We start from the raw sequence: 21,445 nt of genomic DNA, 5'->3' as shown, positions 1-21,445 counted from the left end.
CAGGGAAGCTTTATGAGAAATCCACATCCATATCAGTTGTTCAAGGACCCTACTGGACCCAACTCTGACTCCCACTTTGGGGTGGGCAATGGTCCTACAGGATTTGATATGCTTTATCTGCCACTTTAGTGGCCAAGCAGGGGTGAGGTGTGGACTGTTGGGAAAGGCAGTCCTCTGTATATAGTCTTTTGCTAAGAACGATCCATGGGCCTGGAACATTTCCTTATCAAGAGATGAGCCTTTGCAATCATGGTGGGGGTAATTGCCTTGTGTGGGAATATCTTTCCTATTTCAGACTCAGTGTGGGTCTTCTTGTCCTGCTTATACACATTGAGTCATATGGCATCTGGCCAAATTCACTATTAAATCTATCTCCTCAGGGGAGGGGACAGGATCCTTAGTTCTGTAGCATAAGAGAGGTGCATGCAGAGAAAGTGCCCTGTGTTGATTGCTGGTTGGAATCTGCTGGCCCTGGGGAACCAATGCCCACTACTGAAACCAATCTTGCTCTGTGCCCTCTTATGTGAGTAAAGCATTGTGTCATCCAGTGCTTGACTGTTTTGTGTTTTCCTTGGTGAACCTGATATCAAGACTGAGTGGGCACAAGTGTTAGAACTTCTACCTCTGGTGACAGGCATCAGGTATCATTTGGCAAATACAGAGCTAAAAGGGTTTTGGGGGAACCTGAAAGAAGTAAGATATGGGATGAATCAACACAGAAAGAGGAAAGGGGGTGGACTAACAGAAAATAGACCCCACCCAAGCTCTAAGAGATTCTGATATGAGGAATCAAGCATATACAAGAAAGTAGAAGAACGAGGTGCCTAGGTGGCACCGTTAAGTGTCCAACTTGTGATTTCGGCTCAGGTCATAATCTCAGGGTTGTGATACCGAGCCCTGTGTCGGGCTCCATGCTGGGTGTGGAGCCTGCTTTAAGACTCTCTCTTTCCCTCTACCCCCCCCCAAAATAAATAAAAATTTACAAAGTAGAACTGTACACATAAGCTAAAAGTGAAAGCAATACAGAGCAATACTGACAAACTGTAAAGGAAAGAGAAAGGTAATCTAGTGTCATGAGCATAAATATAAAAGGATTAAGATATTTAGTCTAAAACACAGAGATTACTATAGTTGTGTTTAAATTAGACCTATTCTACTCTGAGAAACAAATTGAGGGTTTTAGAGGGGAGGGGGTTGAGGGGATGGGTTAGCCCGGTGATGGGTATTAAGGAGGGCACGTACTGCATGGAGCACTGGGTGTTATACAAAAACAACAAATCGTGGATCACTACGTCAAAAACTAATGATGTATTGTATGGTGACGAACATAACATAATAAAATAAAATTTAAAAAAATTAGACCTATTCTGTGTCACCAACAATGAAAGAACTAAAAAACCAATGGGTAGAAAATTTAGAAAGAAGTTTTGGTCAACAGAAAAACAAACTGAATTTCTAATAAATAATTCCTTTAGTTGTTAGAAATTGCTGTCTTTCTATTACTTTTTATTACTAAAACTTATACTATAAAATTTATATAAATTGGCAGTATCAAAAAAAAGTCTGCCTTAGTGAGGATGGCAGACTTGATACTCTGAAGACACAGGAGTATCAAATCTTTATGTTGTACACCAAACTAATATAATGTTATGTCAATTATATCTCAGTAAAACTGAAAACCTACAATTTACAATTACAATGTAATCTTTTTTTTTAAAGGTTTAGCTTTTTTTTTAAAGATTTTATTTATTTATTTGAGAGAGAGAGAGAATGAGAGATAGCACGAGAGGGAAGAGGGTCAGAGAGAGAAGCAGACTCCCTGCTGAGCAAGGATCCCAACGTGGGACTTGATCCTGGGACTCCAGGATCATGACCTGAGCCGAAGGCAGTCACTTAACCAACTGAGCAAGAAAAAAAAAAGACAAGAATTTTATCAGCTCATTTGAAAAGACACAGGACAGTCTGAAGGCATAGGCCATAGCCTATAGAATAAGAAGTTTCAAATGGATGATTAAAAGGAGAGAAAGCAAATGACTACACCCCTCAGAGGAAAATAAAAGTACAAGACTGCAGTGACATTAGAATGACAAAAAGGAAAGCTGAGAAGGGATTAATACTAAGAGCTTTTCTAAATGAAGTAATGGGAGATTGTAAAAGAGGTTTATAAAAACATTCTACTGTAAACAGTATCCATATACCATTTTATCAACAATAAACAAAACCTACTTACCTCCCTCTTCCTTTATCTGGACAGAATGCTTCTACAGACTTTAATGATTTATTTTAAAATAATGGTGGTTTGTTTTTTGGTAAGCCACAAAAAATACGTGTTTTTCCCAAGGAGGAAAACTGGTAGGGTAGTGGTGGGGAACAAAATGCAGAACTTTAAATGTATTACTACTAAAAAGTTTGTCTTGTTGGATTTAGCCATGTGTGTACACCTGTGAGGACATGCTGTATAATTCTACTTTCTCTCACAATGTATAATTTAATTGGATAAACCCGAGATAAGGCTTAACCATGCAAGTCCTGAATTCCACATGAGGATTAGAAAAAGAAAACCTAGGATCACGCTTGGGGTTTATTAGTGTAGAGAAAAGAATTTTGAATGCTAGGGAAGATAAATATTCAGGAAAAAATTCACTAGGTACTAAGTGACTATTCCTCCAAATAAAGTAGGGGTAAGAGCCCTTCTAACTGTTAATTAAAAATAAGTAATTGTGAAGTTAAACAGCTAACTTGTGATGATCTCCCTATACTCTGAACAATTACAGCAAAAATGGCCTGCAGAATTCCCAAGGGCTGTTTTATTATAATATATGTAATTTTGTCATTTTCAAAATATTTTTGATAATACTTAGCATGCGGCTATTTATTTATTTATCTCAAAAAGAAAGAGGGTGTGCTCGTGAGGGGGGTGGGAGGAGTGACAGAGGTCAAGGGAGAGAGAATCTCAAGCAGACTCTGCCTAGCGCTGAGCCTGACACAGGATTCCTTCTCACAACCTAAGATCATGACCCCAGCCAAAATGAAGAGTCAGACACTCAACCGACTGAGCCACTCAGGCACCCCTAGCATGGTGCTATTTAAAAAGTAAATGCTCTACAGCCTGTTAATGGTAATACACAGAAAATAAGTCTTCGAATATTACCAAAATTGACTTAAAAGTCTAAGGATATAACTGCATTAAAAAAATGTCTTCTAATAGCTATGATACTTTTAACAATTCAAATAATGGGATACACAGCTTAAAATAAATTGTAAGATTTCTATATTTGTGAGTATCTGGCAATTCAAGTTATAGAATGTCAGGTTATTCAATATAAAAATTTCAATAATTTGTCACTCCTACCCTTGGGTATTTTGAGGATTACTTATTCAGGATTCGATAATGTGGGATTCCTTTTAAAATCAGAACCTTTTCTAAAAGCATATAAATAAAAATAGATTTTTAGATCAAATATTCTAGAATCCAATACATCTATTCAACTCTGATAAAAAACTGTGGTATGACCTTAAGAAATTCAAAAGAAAAAAGTTTTTTTCTTGTTATATATTAAGAGAAACAAAGAAGTTCTTTTGACTCCAAACTAGAAAACGATTGTAATTAGTTTCTTAGGATGTTATATTCCCTTAAAACTTTAGATGTACCAGGTTGTCAACTTGGTTTAAGACAGTATTACAACTAAGTAAGTAGAGTTTCTACATGGGCCAATGTCTCAAGTTTTGTCATGGCCATCAAGTGAACAGTTATTCAGGTGTATCATCTTAAATTTCCATATTATTACAACTCTTCAAAAACCAACCACTGCCATCTTAATTCCTAGCATTCTAGTACCTTGTACAAGCGTATCTTTCATGAAAGTCTAGAACAGAGTAACTTACCCTATCATGAAGAGTCCAGCCAACATATTTTAGGTAACTGTCATTTAGGAAGGCATCACTATACATTTTCATCCATACTCCAATTTCTTCAATACAAATAGCTCTAATCTCAGCAATAGCATCACTAAAGGAGAAAAATAATAGACAAACCTCAGATTAACATCCAAAACTAGAATGTACTTCTAGTTTTTCAGCTAGTATTTTTTCAGCAAGTAATAAATATTAGTATTATTCCTAGTGCTGTATTTTTATCTACACTCTCAAAAGTCCTCCAATTTGAATATCTTCTGTTTTTTAGATGTTTTCTTTTTTCTATTTTTTTTAAAGATTTTATTTACTTATTTGAGAGAGAGAGCACAAGCAGGGAGAGCGGCAGAGGAAGAGGGAGAAGCAGACTCCCCACTGAGCAGGAAGCCTGATGCGGGGCTTGATCCCAGGACCCTGGGATCATGACCTGAACCAAAGGTAGATGCTTAACTGAGTGCCCCTAGATTTTTTTTATAAAATAAAAATTATCAGTATCAAACTGAAAAACAATTCTGGAAATCATCTAGCTTTCATTCTATTTTCATTGGACTAGAAAATGGCACTTGGAGCTCTCTGAAAGCCTTACAACCACTATGGAGTCAACAAACATGTTAAATCTGAGGAAACCAGCATACCACCATTCAAATATAGAATAATGTAGAACTCAAAAATTGTTTCTCTGTGAATTTGTTTTTTAAAGATTTTATTTATTCTAACACAGAGAGACAGTGAGAGAGGGAACACAAGCAGGGGAAATGGAAGTGGGAGAGGGAGAAGCAGGCTTCCCGCTGAGCAGAGAGCCCGACATGGGGCTCGATTCCAGGACCCTGGGATCCCAACTCGAGCAGAAGGCAGACGCCTAACGACTGAGCCACCCAGGTGTCCCTCTAATTGTGAATTTAAGCTAGCACACATCTTTTGAATTAAGAGAAAATAAATATGACCAAAACACAAATCAGCATCTACAAGGGAAAATGACAGAAGCCTGTATTATCTGAAAATAAAAAATGGTTCACAAAACCAAAACCTCAAAGTAATTGTACTAATAATTCACATTTAGTCACAATGGGAACAATCTTGGTGACTACACTGTGAAGTGTACCAAAAGTCAGGTTCTTGGCACCATGCCCAGATGGCTTTTCATCTCACTATAAGAATCCAATATAACTCTCCCGGGATGATTTTTCTACTCTAAAATCTGTGAACCATGAACAAATACAATTTTAATATTTTTACCTGATCTTTCAATAGGTTATTACCTATAGCTTTAAAAAAATCATATTAAATATAAGGTAAATCTTAACTCTCTTTTGCAGATCGATCTTCAAAGTTTCTGATTTACCATACATAAATAAGTTAAAATTTTAGGTAATTTTTAATTCTCCAATTTATATAAGGCAATCGTCTGTCAATTAATTGTTAATCTGGCAATAATTTAGCTAGAATTGTAATGTCAATTAAGGAGCTTTTCTTAGTTTCTCTTTTGTGACAAAACAGGTAAGGTGCTAGCATTCTGGTATTTAATTCGCTAATAAATCTCAGTTCCTTCTAAGTCCCTGTCACTGCTCAAGAATAAAAATGTGAGAAATTTTCTCTTCTAAGCCATACTACTAAATCACAATCTTTAGATTTCCTACATTTTTAATACCTTTTTTTTTTTTTAAAGGAAGAGGTGGAGCCTGATGAGGGGCTCAATCTCATGACCCTGAGATCATGACCTAAACTGAAATCAAGAGTCAGAAGATTTTCTTTCTTTTTTTTTTTTTTAAAGGTTTATTTATTTGACAGAGAAAGTGAGAGAGCACAAGCAGGGGGAGTGGCAGAGGCAGACGGAGAAGCAGGCTCTCCAATGAATAGGGAGCCCGATGCAGGACTTGATCCAAGGACGCTGGGATCACGACCTGAGCTGAAGGCAGATGCTTAACCCGGAGAGTCAGAGGCTTAACTGACTGAACCACACAAGCACCCCAATACATTCTTCTTATGGAGAGATTCTATAGCATAGAGGCTAATGGTTCTGGAGTAAAACATACTAAGTTCAAATCCTAGTTCCATTATTTACTAGCTGTGTAGCTTCAGGCAAGTTACTTCCCTCTTTCTTAGATTTTGTTATTTATAAAATAGGAATAATAACCATACCTAGCCTAGATTTCACAGAGATGAAATCATTTAATAAAAGTAAAATACTTAGAACTATGCCTGGCACCTACTAAACCTTCCATAAATGTTTACTATTATAATCTTCTAATTAAATGCCATCAATCTAAACATTTACAGATAATACAGCAGAAAAAACTGCTTTACTACAACTGTGAAAGAATGTTCGTAGACGATAATATTGAATATACAAAAGACAATATAATGAATATATGTGTATCCACTATTCAGTTAAGAAATAAAATATTATAGTTGAAACTTCCTGTATACCTCTTACTGATGCATCTCCCTCCCAAAGAGTATATGACTATTCTTGGTTCAATGACTACCATTCTCTTCTCTCTTTATGCTTAAACTTATGTATAGTTTTACATATTTTAGAACTTTACATAAATAGTGTCTTATAGATATCCTCTCCAACTTGTTTTCACAAACCATGTTTTGCAATTCATACAAACTGATTTATATAGCTCCAGAGCCAATAATTAATTTTAACTGTTCAGTTTTCCTATCTGCATATAGGAAATTATAAACCATTTATATATTCTCTCACTGGCGGACATTTAGGTTATTTCCATGTTTTTCCTTTTATTAACTGACTGGGTGGCTCAGTCAGTTAAGCGTCTGCCTTCGGCTCAGGTCATGATCCCAGGGTCAGGGGACTGAGTCCAGCATCGGGCTCCTTGCTTAGCGGGAAGCCTGCTTCTCCCTCTGCCTGCTGCTCTCCCTGCTTGTGCTCGCTCTTGCTCTCTCTCTCTTTGGCAAATAAATAAAATCTAAAAAAAAAAAAAAACAACCTACAGAGACTACTGAGTATGGTAACTGCATTTAAACACAGTTCAATCATTCTTCTCATTACCACTGGTATTACCATTACAAATACCATTACTATTGAAATTGAGATTATGAGTGTCTAATTCCTAAGGCTAGAGAATGTAAAGGGTTAGCTTTCAGTAGAGAAATCTTGTTCAAAATCTTTATAACCACCTCTATGTTTAAGCCTAACTTCTAATGACTTTTAGTCTTGTTTATTAGATTCTTAAAAGCTATGCTCTTAGAACAAAGATCCTCTCTGTTTGCACTGCCAACATTCTGATACAACTTGTCTTTTTCGAATCACACTCCTTGTCTATTTCAGATGCCAATCTGACCCCTTCCACCTTAACTTTAAAATTTTTTTTTAAAGACAATTTTTTTTAAAGATTTATTTATTTATTTGACAGAGAGAATGAGATAGAGAGAGAGAGCATGAGAGGGGGGAGGGTCAGAGGGAGAAGCAGACTCCCCGCAGAGCAGGGAGCCCTATGCAGGACTCGATCCTAGGACCCCAGGATCATGACCTGAGCCTAAGGCAGACACTTAACCGACTGAGCCACCCAGCCATCCCAGTAACTGGGGTCTTCTACCAACAGCCATATGAGTAAGCCATCTTATAAGAAAGTACTCCAACCCGAGTCAAACTTTCAAAGGCCTATAGTCTGGACCAAAGTCTTGACTGCAATCCAATGAGATGACTTATGCTAAAACCACCTAGGGAGGCTGCTCCTAAATTCCCGACCCACAGAAATTATGAGATAATAACTGTTCGTTGTTTTGTTTTGCCAAGTTTTGTAATAATTTCTTATATGGCAAAAGATATTATTATTTTCTACTATTATTGAAGGCCCATACCAATAACTAATCTTTTTCTAGTGTGGTCCATGAATGAGTTCTTCCTTAGTCCAAAGAGCTCAAGTGCATCAGTACTACATATCTGTGATCATCTCTATGCTTACAATGACTTCATTTCGCTCCAAATACAAACAACGATCATTCTTTCAAGCTCCTGTGGTATTAGTTCTGTCATATCCTTTTATTACCAGCTACAGCTTTCCTGCCCTCTATGAACTAATATTCTATTTCAGTAGATGAAGTGTAAAATAAAATTGCAATATGTTTTGAAATATTCCTCTAATCCTTGATTTTCATATTCAATTTCTTTTTAACACCTTAATCTCTATTTCCAATAGCCTCAGTCCATTTAGAAAAATAATGTTTAACCTGAGATGTTTGGGAGTTTCCAAAGCAAAGATTAAAGTAGGGGGCAAAAAAGTTGGTACAACAGGGGGAAGGTATAAAGGCGATCATAAGATGAACTAATTTTCCTAATTCTGGTATAGGGGCCTTGAAATGAATAACTAAAACTGAAGTCAAGATACACTTTACTTTTGAACTCAAAAAGAAAAAAAAACATAGAAAACAATAATTCTGTGGTAATTAATCCTTTGTTGTAACTCTATTTTATAGCATAAAAAATGATTATGTTCATTCTGAGAAACTTATCTAATTTACTGATCCTCAGAGTTAGTGTGCCTTTTTGGGAGATGTGACCCTTTAATTTAATATCTGGACTTTAAATTTTCATTTTGGATTACTTTCCTGGCAGATGGAATTCAAATTATTTTCTGCTTCCAACAAAATGAAATTTAACTCTAGTGAATTTTAATGAAATGTTTCTTGTACTACTCTTACAGATGCCTTCTTAGTAAGGAAGTAGACTAAACTGCAATATAAATTTTGGAGAGTACCTCTTGGCTAATATGGGCGCTTGACACTTAAAATTATCTCTCACATACAAGGAATCTCACGAGAGCTCTAGAGTGAGAAATAATTACAAGTGCCAAGAAGGCTGCTTTCTAAATTGTAGCACAAAATGAATTCATGTCTCAACCAATTCTGTCACTAATATTTGGCTAAAAAAATTACATTTTTCCAAAACAGAACTACAGAGAATTTTTTTAAAAATAGCCCACGGGAGAAAAGAACAGCCGAAGAATTAGTGAAAAGATATACTATATCCTTTATTAGACCAAGAACAAGAACTTAAGAATAAAGACCTTAACTTACAGAAAGATGATTAAAATAAGTATCTTTAGCAAACGTTAAATATTAAAAAAGGGCAGTACAGGGAACATAGAAGCACACAAATTGATGGAGGGAAGAAGATGGAGTCAAGGAAGGCTTCTATGAGGCAGCCCATGTTTAAAAGCAGACCTGAAGAGCTGAAACGCTCCTGTTTGCTAGTTAAATCCAGATCTTTCACTTAATTATTTCAGAATAATCAGAGTTACTTAAAATGCTTTAGAAATGTAATAGCTTTATAATAAACAATTGGAATGTTTTCCATCTCATTTTTGTTGCACTACCTATTAGTGAAAATAGTGACAAAATACACAGAAAGGCATTGCTTCAATGAGTCTCATACAGAGCAGGTGACATGGCTCTCTGCTACCCTGCATTACTCCTTAATATTTTACTATTAACAGAAGTTGAGGCATAAGATTAAAAGTTGAATGTCAAGAATACATTAACAAGAACAATATCTTTAATTTGTATTCACATTTAACTATCAACCTGACACACAGGTTAGGTCAAAAAAGAAATATAAGGAAGATGACTAAAATTTAAAAATGGCCATTTGCTCAGAATAATTCATACCACAGTATTGTGTAAGAATTGCTCTGAAGACATTAATTCTAAAATGTTACACTATAGTATGAAAAGGTGAAAGACAACTAGAAAACAACATTTTTCATTTTTCAAAATTGTTAAAATCTTTCCTAAGTTACCTCTTTTCCCATCATTCATTCTTATGGCCTAATAACTTTTTAACTCTTTACCATCACTGAAATAACAGACACTCTTTCCTTTTTGGTAGCTTTTAAGACTTCCTCATAATCTTTGGTGTTATGTACTTTGATTATAGTATGTCTAGACATGAAATATTTTTCTTACCCTCAACACTTGTTAAGTCTTTCCAATCTGACAATTCTATTTTTTAACCAATTTTATAAAATTTCAGTTATCTCATTAATACTACTTCTTTCCAATACTTCTCTTTTCTTTTGAAATCCTATGTAAAGGACTTGAAGCCTCTCAAACAATGCCCCATGTATTAGAAATGTTATTACATATCTCCTTTACCTGGATTAATTCCTCAGTATTATATTCTAATTCACTAAATGTCCCTTCAACAGTCTAAGAGTATATCTTGTTCACAGTTTTCTGGCAATCAACCAAAAATAACTGAGAAGCATTTACTCATAAAAAGTTATTAATCTTTGTGTTAAAATAGCAGAAATCTATGGCATTCTGACACGGAATTTTTTTTTTCAATAATTCAATTGGTTGGGGGGAAACCAAGTCCCATTAAATGTAAAATGATTGAAATCCCTTAAGGTTTGTTTAGTAACCACAACAAAATTAAATTAGAAATTAATGACAGAAATTAAGGGAAAGCTCCAAATACTTGAAAATTAAAAGACTTAATATTAATAACCCATGCATAAAAGAAGAAATCACAAAAAAGAAATAAGGAAATAATTTGTATGGAATAAGAATTAAAATACAGCATATCAACAGCCCTGGATGTCCCGAAAGCAGTGCTTTGTGGGAAATTCACAGCTTAAAATGCTAGATAAGGAAGAAGGATATAAGATCAGTAATCTGAGTTTCTATCTTAAGAAACTAGAAAGAGATGAATAAATTAAAACTATAGCAATCAGACGGAAGGAAATAATAAAGATTAAGCAAAAGAATCAATGAAATAAAAAATACATAATGTTAATGAAACAAATGTTCAATCTTTAAAAAAGAGCAATAAAACCGATAAACCTTTAGCTAGACTAACTAAGACAAGAAAGAAAGACGACATAAATTACAAACAAGAAATAAAAACATCACTGCCAATCCTACAGAAGAAATGAAGAGGATAGTGGGGTGCCTGGGTGGCTTAGTCGGTTAAGTGTCCGACTCGTGGTTTCAGCTCAGGTTATGATCTTGTGGTCCTGAGACTGAGCTCCGTGGTGCGGAGTTGGCTTCAGAATCTTTCTCCCTCTGCCCCTTCCCCCTGCTCCTGTGTGCTCTCTCTCTCTAAAATAAATAAATGAAAAAAAAAATCCTAAAAAACCTGAAAAGGATTATAAGGAAATACCATGAGCAACACTATGCCATCAGATCTGCAATACATATGAAATGGATATATAGTCTGAAAGACACAAATTACCATAATGAATCAACAAATAGAAAAACTGGGATGGGGGCACCTGGGTGACTCAGTCGTTAAGCTTCTGCCTTCTGCTCAGGTCATGATCCCAGGGTCCTGGGACTGAGCCCCGCATCGGGCTCCCTGCTCCAAGGGAAGCCTGCTTCTCCCTCTCCCACTCCCCCTGCTTGTGTTCCCTCTCTTGCTGTGTCTCTCTCTGTCAAATAAATAAATAAAATCTTTAAAAAGAGAGAGAGAAAGAAAAACTGGGATAGATCTGTTACAAGATGTTTAATCAATAATTGAAAATTGTCACCCAAAAAAACTCTTAGGCTTAAAGGGCTTCACTGGTGAATTCTATCAAATTATAAAAAAGAAATAATACCAATCTTTCATAAATTCTTTCAGAAAATAGAGCAGGGGGAACACTTCCCAGAGTATTTTATAAGGCCAGTAGCTAGATTAATACCCCCCCTTACGACTGTAGACACAAAAATCCTTAACATAATATTAGCAAACTGAATCCAGCAGCATTAAAAAAAAGATTATGTTATCATGATATTATGAATTTCTCCCAGAATGCAAAACTGATCTAATATCTGAAGGTCAATTAATAGAACAAAGGAAAAAGTCTGTATTTTCATCTTAACTGAAACAAAAAAATAAAATCAATCAATCATGATAAAAACAACAAACAAAATTAGACTAGAGGGGAATTTCCTCATCCTGCTAAAGGATATCAATACAAAACTTAAAAGCTAATGACATTAAAGACTGTTTTCCCTTCAGGATCAGAAAAAAATGGAAAGCTGTCCTCTCTTACTACTTTTATTCAGTTTTGTACTGGAGATTCTATAGCCAGTGCAATAAGGTTAAAAAAAGAAAGAAAGTAAAGACATAGAAAAAGTCTTTAGACTTAGAAAGTAATAATAAAAACGGTCTGTATTCACATATGATCGGTATGTGCAAAATATTAAATAACATATAAAAATAAAATCTCAAAACGATACAACAAATGAAAGTATCTTGTAATTCTGGAGGAATATAAAAAAAGAACTGCATTTTTATATATTAATAAGGAATAATCTAGAACCAAAATTAAGGAAATAATTTCATTTACAATAGAATAAAAAGTGAAAACACTTAGAAATAAATTTAATGAAAGTAGTGACTTTGCATAAAACATAAAAACAGCTAAGAGAAATTAAAGAATATCTAAAAAACTGAGATAACAATCTCTATTCACAGGTTGGAAGACTCAATACTGTGAAGAATTCAATTCTCTCCGAATTGGTCTACCGAGTCATTATATTCTCCATCAGAATTCCAACAAACTTTTATGTAAAAATTGACAAGCTGACCCTAAAATTTACACAGAAATGCAAAATATCTGTAATTGTCACAAAAATTTTGAAAAAAAAAACAAAGTAGGAGGATTTAACACAACCTAATTTTAAAAGCATACTCTAAAAGACAAATAGTGTATGTTCTACTTATATGTGGAATCTAAAAAAGCCAAACTCATAGAAACAGAGTAGAATGGTGGTTGCCAGGGGCTGGAGGGTAAGAGAAATGGGGAGATGTTAGTTCAAGAGTACAAACTTCCACTTATAAGATGAATAAATTCTGGAGAGCTGATGTATGCATTGTGACTACAGTTAATAAAATTATATTTATTACATACTTGGAAGTTGCTAAGAGAGTAAAACTTAAATGTAATCACCAAAACAAAAGGTATTTATGCGTGATGACTGAGGTGTTAAGTAACCTTATAGTGGTAATCACTTCACAATATATATGTGAATCAAATCATCATACTGTACAACTTACATATTCTACATCAATTATATCTCAAAGCCTAAAAAAAATTACTCTACAGCTACTATAATCAATATAGATGGTCTGGACAGATCAGAAATTCCAAAATTAATCTTTGCATTTGGGTTCATTTGGTTTTAAAGAAAAGCTCCAAGGAGGGGCACCTTGTTGGCTCGGTCAGTAGAGCATGGGACTCTTAATCTACGGTTTGTGAGTTTGAACCCCATGTTGGACACAGAGATTATTTAAGAAAAAGGGGCAGGGCTTGGGTGCTTCAGTTAAATGTCCGACTCTTGATCTTAGCTCAGGTCTTGATCTCAGGCTTAGGAGTTAAGCCCCTTGTTGGGCTCCATGCCAGGCCTGAAGCCTACTTAAAAAAACAAAATCCAAAAACTCCAAGGATATTCAACTGGAGGAAGGGAGCATTTCACCAAATGGTGCTTGGACAAATGAATACCTATATGTAAAAAACAGAGGTATACCTTATATCACAACATACACAAAAATTAACTTAATGGTCCATACACTTTTACTTAAAATATTAAGCTATTAAACTTCTAGAATAAAACACAGAAGAAAATCTGGGGTTAGGCAAAATGTTCACAGAGATAATATCAAAAGCAGGTACATAGAAGAAAAATGGGTAAAAGACTTCATTCAAATTGAAATCTTTTGCTCTTCAAAAGGTATCATTAAGAAAATGAAAACAAAGCCAAAGGCATGAAAAAAATTGCAAATCATTTATGTAATAATGGACTTGTATCAAGCATACAAAAGTACTCTTACAAAATCCCTCTCAATAATGGTAAGAACAGACAAAATCAGTAAAGGATAGAAAAGACTTGAACACTACCAAATGATTTTGACCTAAAATCAAAAGCACAGTATGTACTTTTTTCCTGAGTAAACAGAACATTTATCAAGACAGACCACAATGTGGGTCTTAAAACAAATCTTAACAAATTTAAAAGCATTCAAATTATACAAAGTATATTCTCTGACTACAATGGAATTATTAGAAATCAGTAACAGAAAGATCTCAGATACTTGTAAACTAAATACACTTCTATATAAACCATAGGTCAAAGAAACAAGTCAAAAAGGAAATTAGAAAGCATTTTGAGATGAATAAAAATGGAAACACAACATACCAAAATTTAGGGGATACAGCTAACGCAGTACTAACAGAGATTTATAGGAGTAAATTCTAATATTAGAAAATAGGCCTTAAATCAATTGCCTCACTTTTTACCTTGAGAAAAAGAGCAAATGAAACCCAAATTAAGCAGAAAAAAGGAATAAATAGAAGATCAGAAATCAATGTAACAGAAAACAGAGTAGAGAAGTTCATTGTAACCAAAATCCCTTTTTTTCTTTCTTTTCAAATTTTTATGTAAATTCTAGTTACCATATAGCACAATATTGGTTTCAGGAGTAGAATGCAGTGATGCATCAATTAATATATAACAAATAGTGTTCATCATAACAAGTACCTTCCTGATACCCATCACTAATCTAACCCATCCTCCACCCACCTCCATCCATAACTCTGTTCTCTTAGACTCTCTTATGGTTTCTCTTTTTTTTCTATTTTCCCCCACCCATATATTCATCCGTTTTGTTTCTTAAATTCCACATATGAGTGAGATCATATGGTATTGTCTCTCAGACTTATTTTACTTAGTACGATACACTCTAGCTCCACCCATATCCTTGCAAATGATAAGATTTCATTCTTTTATGGCTGTGTAATATTCCATTGTATATATACATACCACTTTTCTTTATCCCTTCATCAGTCAATAGGCATTTGGGCTCTTTCCATAGTTTGGCTACATTGATAATGCTGCTATAAACATCAGGGTGAATGTACCCCTTCAAATCTGTATTTTTGTATCCTTTGGTTAAATACCTGGTAGTAGAATTGCTGGACTGTAGGGAGTTCTATTTTTAACTTTTTGAGGAACCTCCATACTGTTCTCCAGAGTGGCTGCACCAGTTTGCATTCCCACCAACAGTGTAAGAGGGTTCCCTTTGCATCCTAAACAACACCTGTTGTTTCTTGTGCTGTTAATTTTAGCCATTCTGACAGGTGTAAGGTCGTATGTCATCATGGTTTTCATTTGTATTTCCCTGATGATCAGTGATGTTGAGCATCTTTTCATGTGTCTGTTAGCCATCTGGATGTCTTTTTTGAAAAAGTGTCTATTCATGTCTTCTGCTCATTTCTTAACTGGGTTATCTGGATTTGGGTGTTGAGCTTGGTAAGTTCTTTGCAGATTTTGGATACTAACCCTTTATCAGTTATGTTTTTTGCAAATATCTTCTCCCATTTCATAGGCTGCCTTTTAGTTTTGATTGTTTCTGTCGCTATGCAGATTTTTATCTTGATGAAGTCCAATGGTTCATTTATGCTTTTGTTTCTCTTGCCTCCTGAAACGTATCTAGTACAAAGTTGCTACAACCGAGACCAAAGAGGTTGCTGCCTGTTATTTTCCTCTAGGATTTTGATGGTGTCCTATCTCACGTTTAGGGCTTCCATCCATTTTGAGTTTATGTTTGAGTATGGTATAAGAAAGTGGTCCAGTTTCATTTTTTTGCATGTTGCTGTCCAGTTTTCCCAACAAAATTTGTTGAAGAGACTTTTATCCACTGGAAATATTCTTTTTGGCTTTGTCAAATATTAATTGACCATATAGTTGTGGGTCCATTTCTGGGTTTTCTATTCTGTTCCATTGATCTATGTGTCTATTTTTGTGCCAGTACCATACTATCTTGATGACTACAACTTTGTAATATAGCTTGAAGTCTGGAATCATGATGCCTCTGGTTTTGCTTTTCTTTTTCAAGACTGCTTTGGCTATATGGGGTCTTTTGTGGTTCCATACACATTTTAAGATTGTTTTAGCTCTGGGAAAAATGCTGTTGGTATATTGATAGGGATTGCATTAAATGTGTAGATTGCTTTGGGTAGTACAGACATTTTAACAATGTTTGTTCTTCCAATCCATAAGCATGGAATATTTTCCATTTCTTTGTGTCCTCTTCAATCTCCTTCATAAGTGTTCTATAGTTTTCAAGTGTACAATTTTTACATCTTTGATTAGGTTTATTCCTAGGTGTCTTACTGTTTTTGGTGCAACTGCAAATGGGGTCAACTCCTTGATTTCTTTTTCTGTGTGTTCATTATTAGTGTATAGAAATGCAACAGATTTCTGTACGTTGATTTTATATCCTGCGACTTTGCTGAATTTGTGTATGAGTTCTAGCAACTTTTTGGTGGAGTCCTTTGGGCTTTCAAAACAGAGTATTACATCATCTACAAAGAGAGTTTGACTTCTTCCTTGCCATTTGTATGCCTTTTATTTCTTTTTGTTGTCTGACTGCTGAGGCTAAGACTTTCAGTACTATGTTAAATAGTAATGGTAAGAGAGGATATCCCTGTCTTATTCCTAACTGTAGAAGAAAAGCTCTGTTTTTCCCCATTGAGGCTATTAGCTATGGGTTGTTTGTATATGGCCTTTATAACACTGAGGTTTGTTCTATCTATCTCTACTTTATTGAGTTTTTTTTTCTAAGATTTTCAGAGAGAGCAAGAGAGCGCATGAGCAGGGGGGAGGGGCGGAGGGCGAAGGAGAAGCAGACTCCCTGTGAGCCGGGCAATGTGGGGCTTGATCCGAGGACTCTGGGATCGTGACCTGAACTGAAGGTAGACACATAACCCACTGAGCCACCCAGGTGCCCCTTGTTGAGGTTGTTTTTTTTTTTTTATCAAGAATGGATGCTGTTGGGGTGCCTGGGTAGCTCCATCAGTTAAGTGACTGCCTTAGGCTCAGGTCATGATCCCAGGGGCCTGGGATCAAACCACGTATCAGGCTCCTTGCTCCACAAGGGCCTGCTTTTCCCTCTCCCTCTGCCCCGCCCCTTCTCATGCTCATGTGCTCTCTAAATAAATAAAAATCTTAAAAAAAAAAAGAATGGATGCTGTATTTTGTCAAATACTTTCTCTGCATCTATTGAGAGAATCATATGGGTTTTTTTTTTTAAGATTTTATTTATTTGACAGAGAGAGAGAGCAAGAGCAGGAATACAAGCAAGGGGAGTGGGAGAGGGAGAAGCAGGCTTCCCGCCAAGCAGGGAGCCTGATGTGGGGCTTAATCTCAGGACTCTGGGATCATGACCTGAGCTGAAGGCAAACGCTTAATGACTGAGCCACTCAGGTGCCTGAAAGGATCATATGGTTCTTATGCTTTCTTTTATTAATGTGGTATATCATGTTGATTGATTTATGAATACTGAATCTCTCCCACAGCCCAAGTATAAATCCTATTTGATCATGGTGAATAATTCTTTTGAGGTAGTTGGATATGATTTGCTAGTATACCGCTGAGAATTTTTGCATTCATGTTAATCAGGTATACTGGCTGGTAATTTGCCTTTTTAATGGGGTCTTTGTCTGGTTTTTGAATGAGGGTAATGCTGGCCTTGTAGAAGGAGTTTAGAATGGAGTTTCCATTTTTTTTTAAGATTTTTTTATTTTAGAGAAAGAGAGAGAGTGAGCACATGAGTGGGGGGAAGGACAGAGAAAGTGAGAGAGAAGCAGACTCCCTGCTGAGTGTGGAGGCTGATGCCAGGCTCAAGATCCCAGAAACCTGAGATCATGACCCGAACCAAAACTAAGTCAGATGCTTAAACCAACTGAACCACCCGGGCGCCCCCTCCATTTCTATTTTTTGGAATACTTTGAGAAGAATAGGTATTAAACTCTTCTTTAAATTTCTGGTAGAATTCCCCTGTGAAGCTATCTGATGCCACACTTTCATTTGTTGGGAGATTTTTGATTACCTGATTCAATTTCTTTGCTGGTTATGTTCAGATTTTCTATTTCTTCCTTTTTCAGTTTTGGTAATTTGTGTGTTTCTAGGAATTCGTCCATTTCTTCCAGATACCCCAGTTTGTTAGCATATAATTTTTCATAACATTCTCTTATGATTATTTGTATTTCTGTGGTGTTGGCTGTGATCTTTCACTTGTGATTTTATTTGGGTCTGTTGTCTTTTCTGTTTTAAAAGTGTGGCTAGGAGTTTATCAATTTTATTAATTCTTTGAAAAAACCAGCTCTTAGTTTCATTGTTCTACTGTATTTTTTGTTTCTGTATCATTTATTTCTGCTCTAATCTTTACTATTTCCCTACTTCTGCTGGCTTTAGGATTAATTTGCTGTTCCTCTTCTAGCACCTTTAGGTGTAAGGTTAGGTTGTATAACTGAGACTTTTCTTGCTTTTTCATATAGGCCTGTATTACAGTATACTTCCCTCTTAGGACTGACTTTGCTGAATCCCAAAGATTTTGGACTGTTGTGTTTTCATTTTCATTTGTTTCCATGTACTTTTTAAAATTTTTTAAATTTCCTGGTTAACCCATTCATTCTTTAGTAGGCTATTCTTTAACCTCCATGTATTTGTGGTCTTTCCAAATTTTTTCTTGTGGTTGACTTTCATAGCATTTTGGTCTGAAAATATGCATAGAATGATCGTGATCTGGGGCGCCTCGGTGGCTCAGTCATTAAGCGTCTGCCTTCAGCTCAGGTCATGATCCCGGGGTCCTGGGATCGAGCCCCACATCGGGCTCCCTGCTCCGCAGGAAGCGTGCTTCTACCTCTCCCGCTTTCTCTGCTTGTGTTCCCTCTCTCGCTGTCTCTCTCTCTGTCAGATAAATAAAATCGTAAAAAAAAAAAAAAAAAAGAATGATTGTGATCCTTTTGTACTTGTTGAGGGCTGATCTGTGAGCCAGTATGTGATCTATTCTAAAAAATGTTCTATGTGCACTCGAAAACAATGTGTTCTGCTACTCTAGGAATAAATGTTAAGTCCATTTGGTCCAGTGTGTCTTTCAAAGCCCCTGTTTTCTTGTTGATTTTCTGCTTAGATGATCTGTCCATTGCTGTAAGTGGGGTGTTGTAGTCCCCTACTATTAGTGTATTATTATCAATGAGTATCTTTATGTTTATTATTAATTGATTTATATATTTGGGTACTCCCAAGTTGGGGGCAAAGGACAAATCTCTCACACTGTTGGTGGGAATGCAAGCTGGTGCAGCCACTCTGGAAAACAGTATGGAGGTTCTTCAAAGAGCTGAAAATGGAGCTACCCTACTCTGGGAGAGCAATTGCACTACTAGGTATTTACCCCAAACATAGAAATGTAGTGATCTGAAGGTGCACCTGCAAATCAGTGTTTATAGCACCAATGTCCACAGTAGCCAAACTATGGAAACAGCCCAAGTGTCTGTCAACTGATGAATGGATAAAGATGTGTGTGTGGGGTGTGTGTGTTTGTGTGTATGAATGGAATACTACTCAGCCATCAAAAAAATGAAATCTTGCCATTTGCAACAATGTGGATGGAACTAGAGAATATTATCCCTAAGTGAAATAAGTCAATCAGAGAAAGGCAATTATCATATGATCTTGATCATATACAGAATTTAAGAAACAAAACAGAGGATCTTAAGGTAAGAGAGGAAAAAAATGTAACAAGATGAAATTGGAGAAGGGGACAAACCATAAGACACTCTTTATCAAAGGAAACAGTAAGAGGGTTGATGGAGGGAAAGGGGGTTGAGGGATTGAGTGATAGACATTAAGGAGGGCACGTGATATAATGAGCACTGGGTGTTATGTAAGACTAAAGAATCACTGAATTCTACCTCTGAAACTAATAATACACTATATGTTAACTAACTGAATTTAAACAAAAAAATTTTACCAAAGAGAAAGACAAAAAACAAAACAATTAAAAAAAGAAAAAAGAAGCTAATACTTTATGTGGAAAACCCAAACTCCACCCCAAAACTGCTAGAACTCATACAGGAATTCAGTAAAACGGCAGGATATAAAATCAATGCACAGAAATCAGTGGCATTCCTAATACACCAACAACAAGACAGAAGAAAGAGAAATTCAGGAGTCGATCCCATTTACAATAGCACCCAAAACCATAAGATACCTAGGAATAAATCTAACCAAAGAGGCAAAGAATCTATACTCAGAAAACTATAAAATACTCATTAAAGAAATTGAAGAAGACACAAAGAAATGGAAAAACGTTCCATGCTCATGGACTGGAAGAACAAATATTGTGAAGATGTCAATGCTACCTAGAACAATCTACACATTCAATGCAATCCCTATCAAAATACCATCAACTTTTTTCAAAGAAATGGAGCAAATAATCTTAAAATTTGTATGGAGCCAGAGAAGACCCCGAATAGCCAGAGGAATGTTGAAAAAGAAAAGCAAAGCTGGTGGCATCACAATTTCGGACTTCAAGCTCTATTACAAAGCTGTCATCATCAAGACAGCATGGTACTGGCACAAAAACAAACACATAGATCAATGGAACAGAATGGAGAGCCCAGAAATGGACCCTCAACTCTAAGATCAACTCATCTTCGACCAAGCAGGAAAGAATGTCCAATGGAAAAAAGACAGTCTCTTCAACAAATGGTGATGAGAAAATTGGACAGCCAAATGCAGAAGAATGAAACTGGACCATTTCCTTACACCACACACAGAAATACACTCTAAATGGTTGAAAGACCTAAATGTGAGACAGGAGTCCATCAAAATCCTAAAGGAGAACACAGGCAGCAACCTTTTCGACCTCAGCTGCGCAACTTCTTCCTAGAAACATAGCCAAAGGCAAGGGAAGGAAGGGCAAAAATGAACTACTGGGACCTCATCAAGATAAAAAGCTTTTGCACAGCAAAAGAAACAGTCAACAAAACCAAAAGACAACTGACAGATTGGGAGAAGATATTTCCAAATGACGTATCAGATAAAGGGCTAGTTATCCAAAATCTACAAAGAACTTATCAAACTCAACACCCAAAGAACAAATGATCCAATCAAGAAATGGGCAGAAGACATGAACAGACATTTTTCCAAAGAAGACATCCAAATGGCCAACAGACACATGAAAAAGTGCTCAACATCGCTCGGCATCAGGGAAGTCCAAATCAAAACCTCAATGAGATACCACCTCACACCAGTCAGAATGGCTAAAAGAAGCAAGGCAGGAAATGACAGATGTTGGCGGGGATGTGGAGAAAGGGGAACCCTCCTACACTGTTGGTGGGAATGCAAGCTGGTGCAAGCACTCTGGAAAACAGTATGGAGGTTCCTCAAAAAGTTGAAAATAGAGCTACCCTATCACCCAGCAATTGCACTACTGGGTATTTACCCCAAAGATACAAATGTAGGGATCCAAAGTGGTATGTGTACCCCTATATTTATAGCAGCAACGTCCACAATAGCCAAACTATGGAAAGAGCCAAGATGTCCATCGACAGATGAATGGATAAAGAAGATGTGGAATATTATGCAGCCATGAAAAGGAATGAAATCTTGTCATTTGCAACGATGTGGATGGAACTGGAGGGTATTATGCTCAGCAAAATAAGTTGATCAGATAAAGACATGTATCCTATGACCTCACTGATATGAGGAATTCTTAATCTCAGGAAACAAACTG

General features: G+C 36.1%; 1 protein-coding gene across 2 annotated transcripts in view; it reads right to left on the bottom strand.

The window, feature by feature from the left end:
- The window catches only part of STAG1 (STAG1 cohesin complex component), a 428,102-nt gene that overhangs the window by 130,760 nt on the left and 275,897 nt on the right, over positions 1 to 21,445 (bottom strand). For both annotated transcript variants that reach the window (XM_025881833.2, XM_073899645.1), the window contains one exon: positions 3,886 to 4,009. In XM_025881833.2, coding sequence (XP_025737618.1) covers positions 3,886 to 4,009 — 124 coding nt within the window. The remainder of the gene's footprint in view (positions 1 to 3,885; positions 4,010 to 21,445) is intronic.

Source organism: Callorhinus ursinus, unplaced genomic scaffold, assembly GCF_003265705.2.
Source record: "Callorhinus ursinus isolate GAN/ISIS: 27379988/994484 unplaced genomic scaffold, GSC_fseal_2.0 scaffold1, whole genome shotgun sequence".
NCBI classification, from domain to species: domain Eukaryota; kingdom Metazoa; phylum Chordata; class Mammalia; order Carnivora; family Otariidae; genus Callorhinus; species Callorhinus ursinus.
Note: the sequence above shows the minus strand (reverse complement) of the source record. Positions and strands in the feature narration are given on the sequence as shown.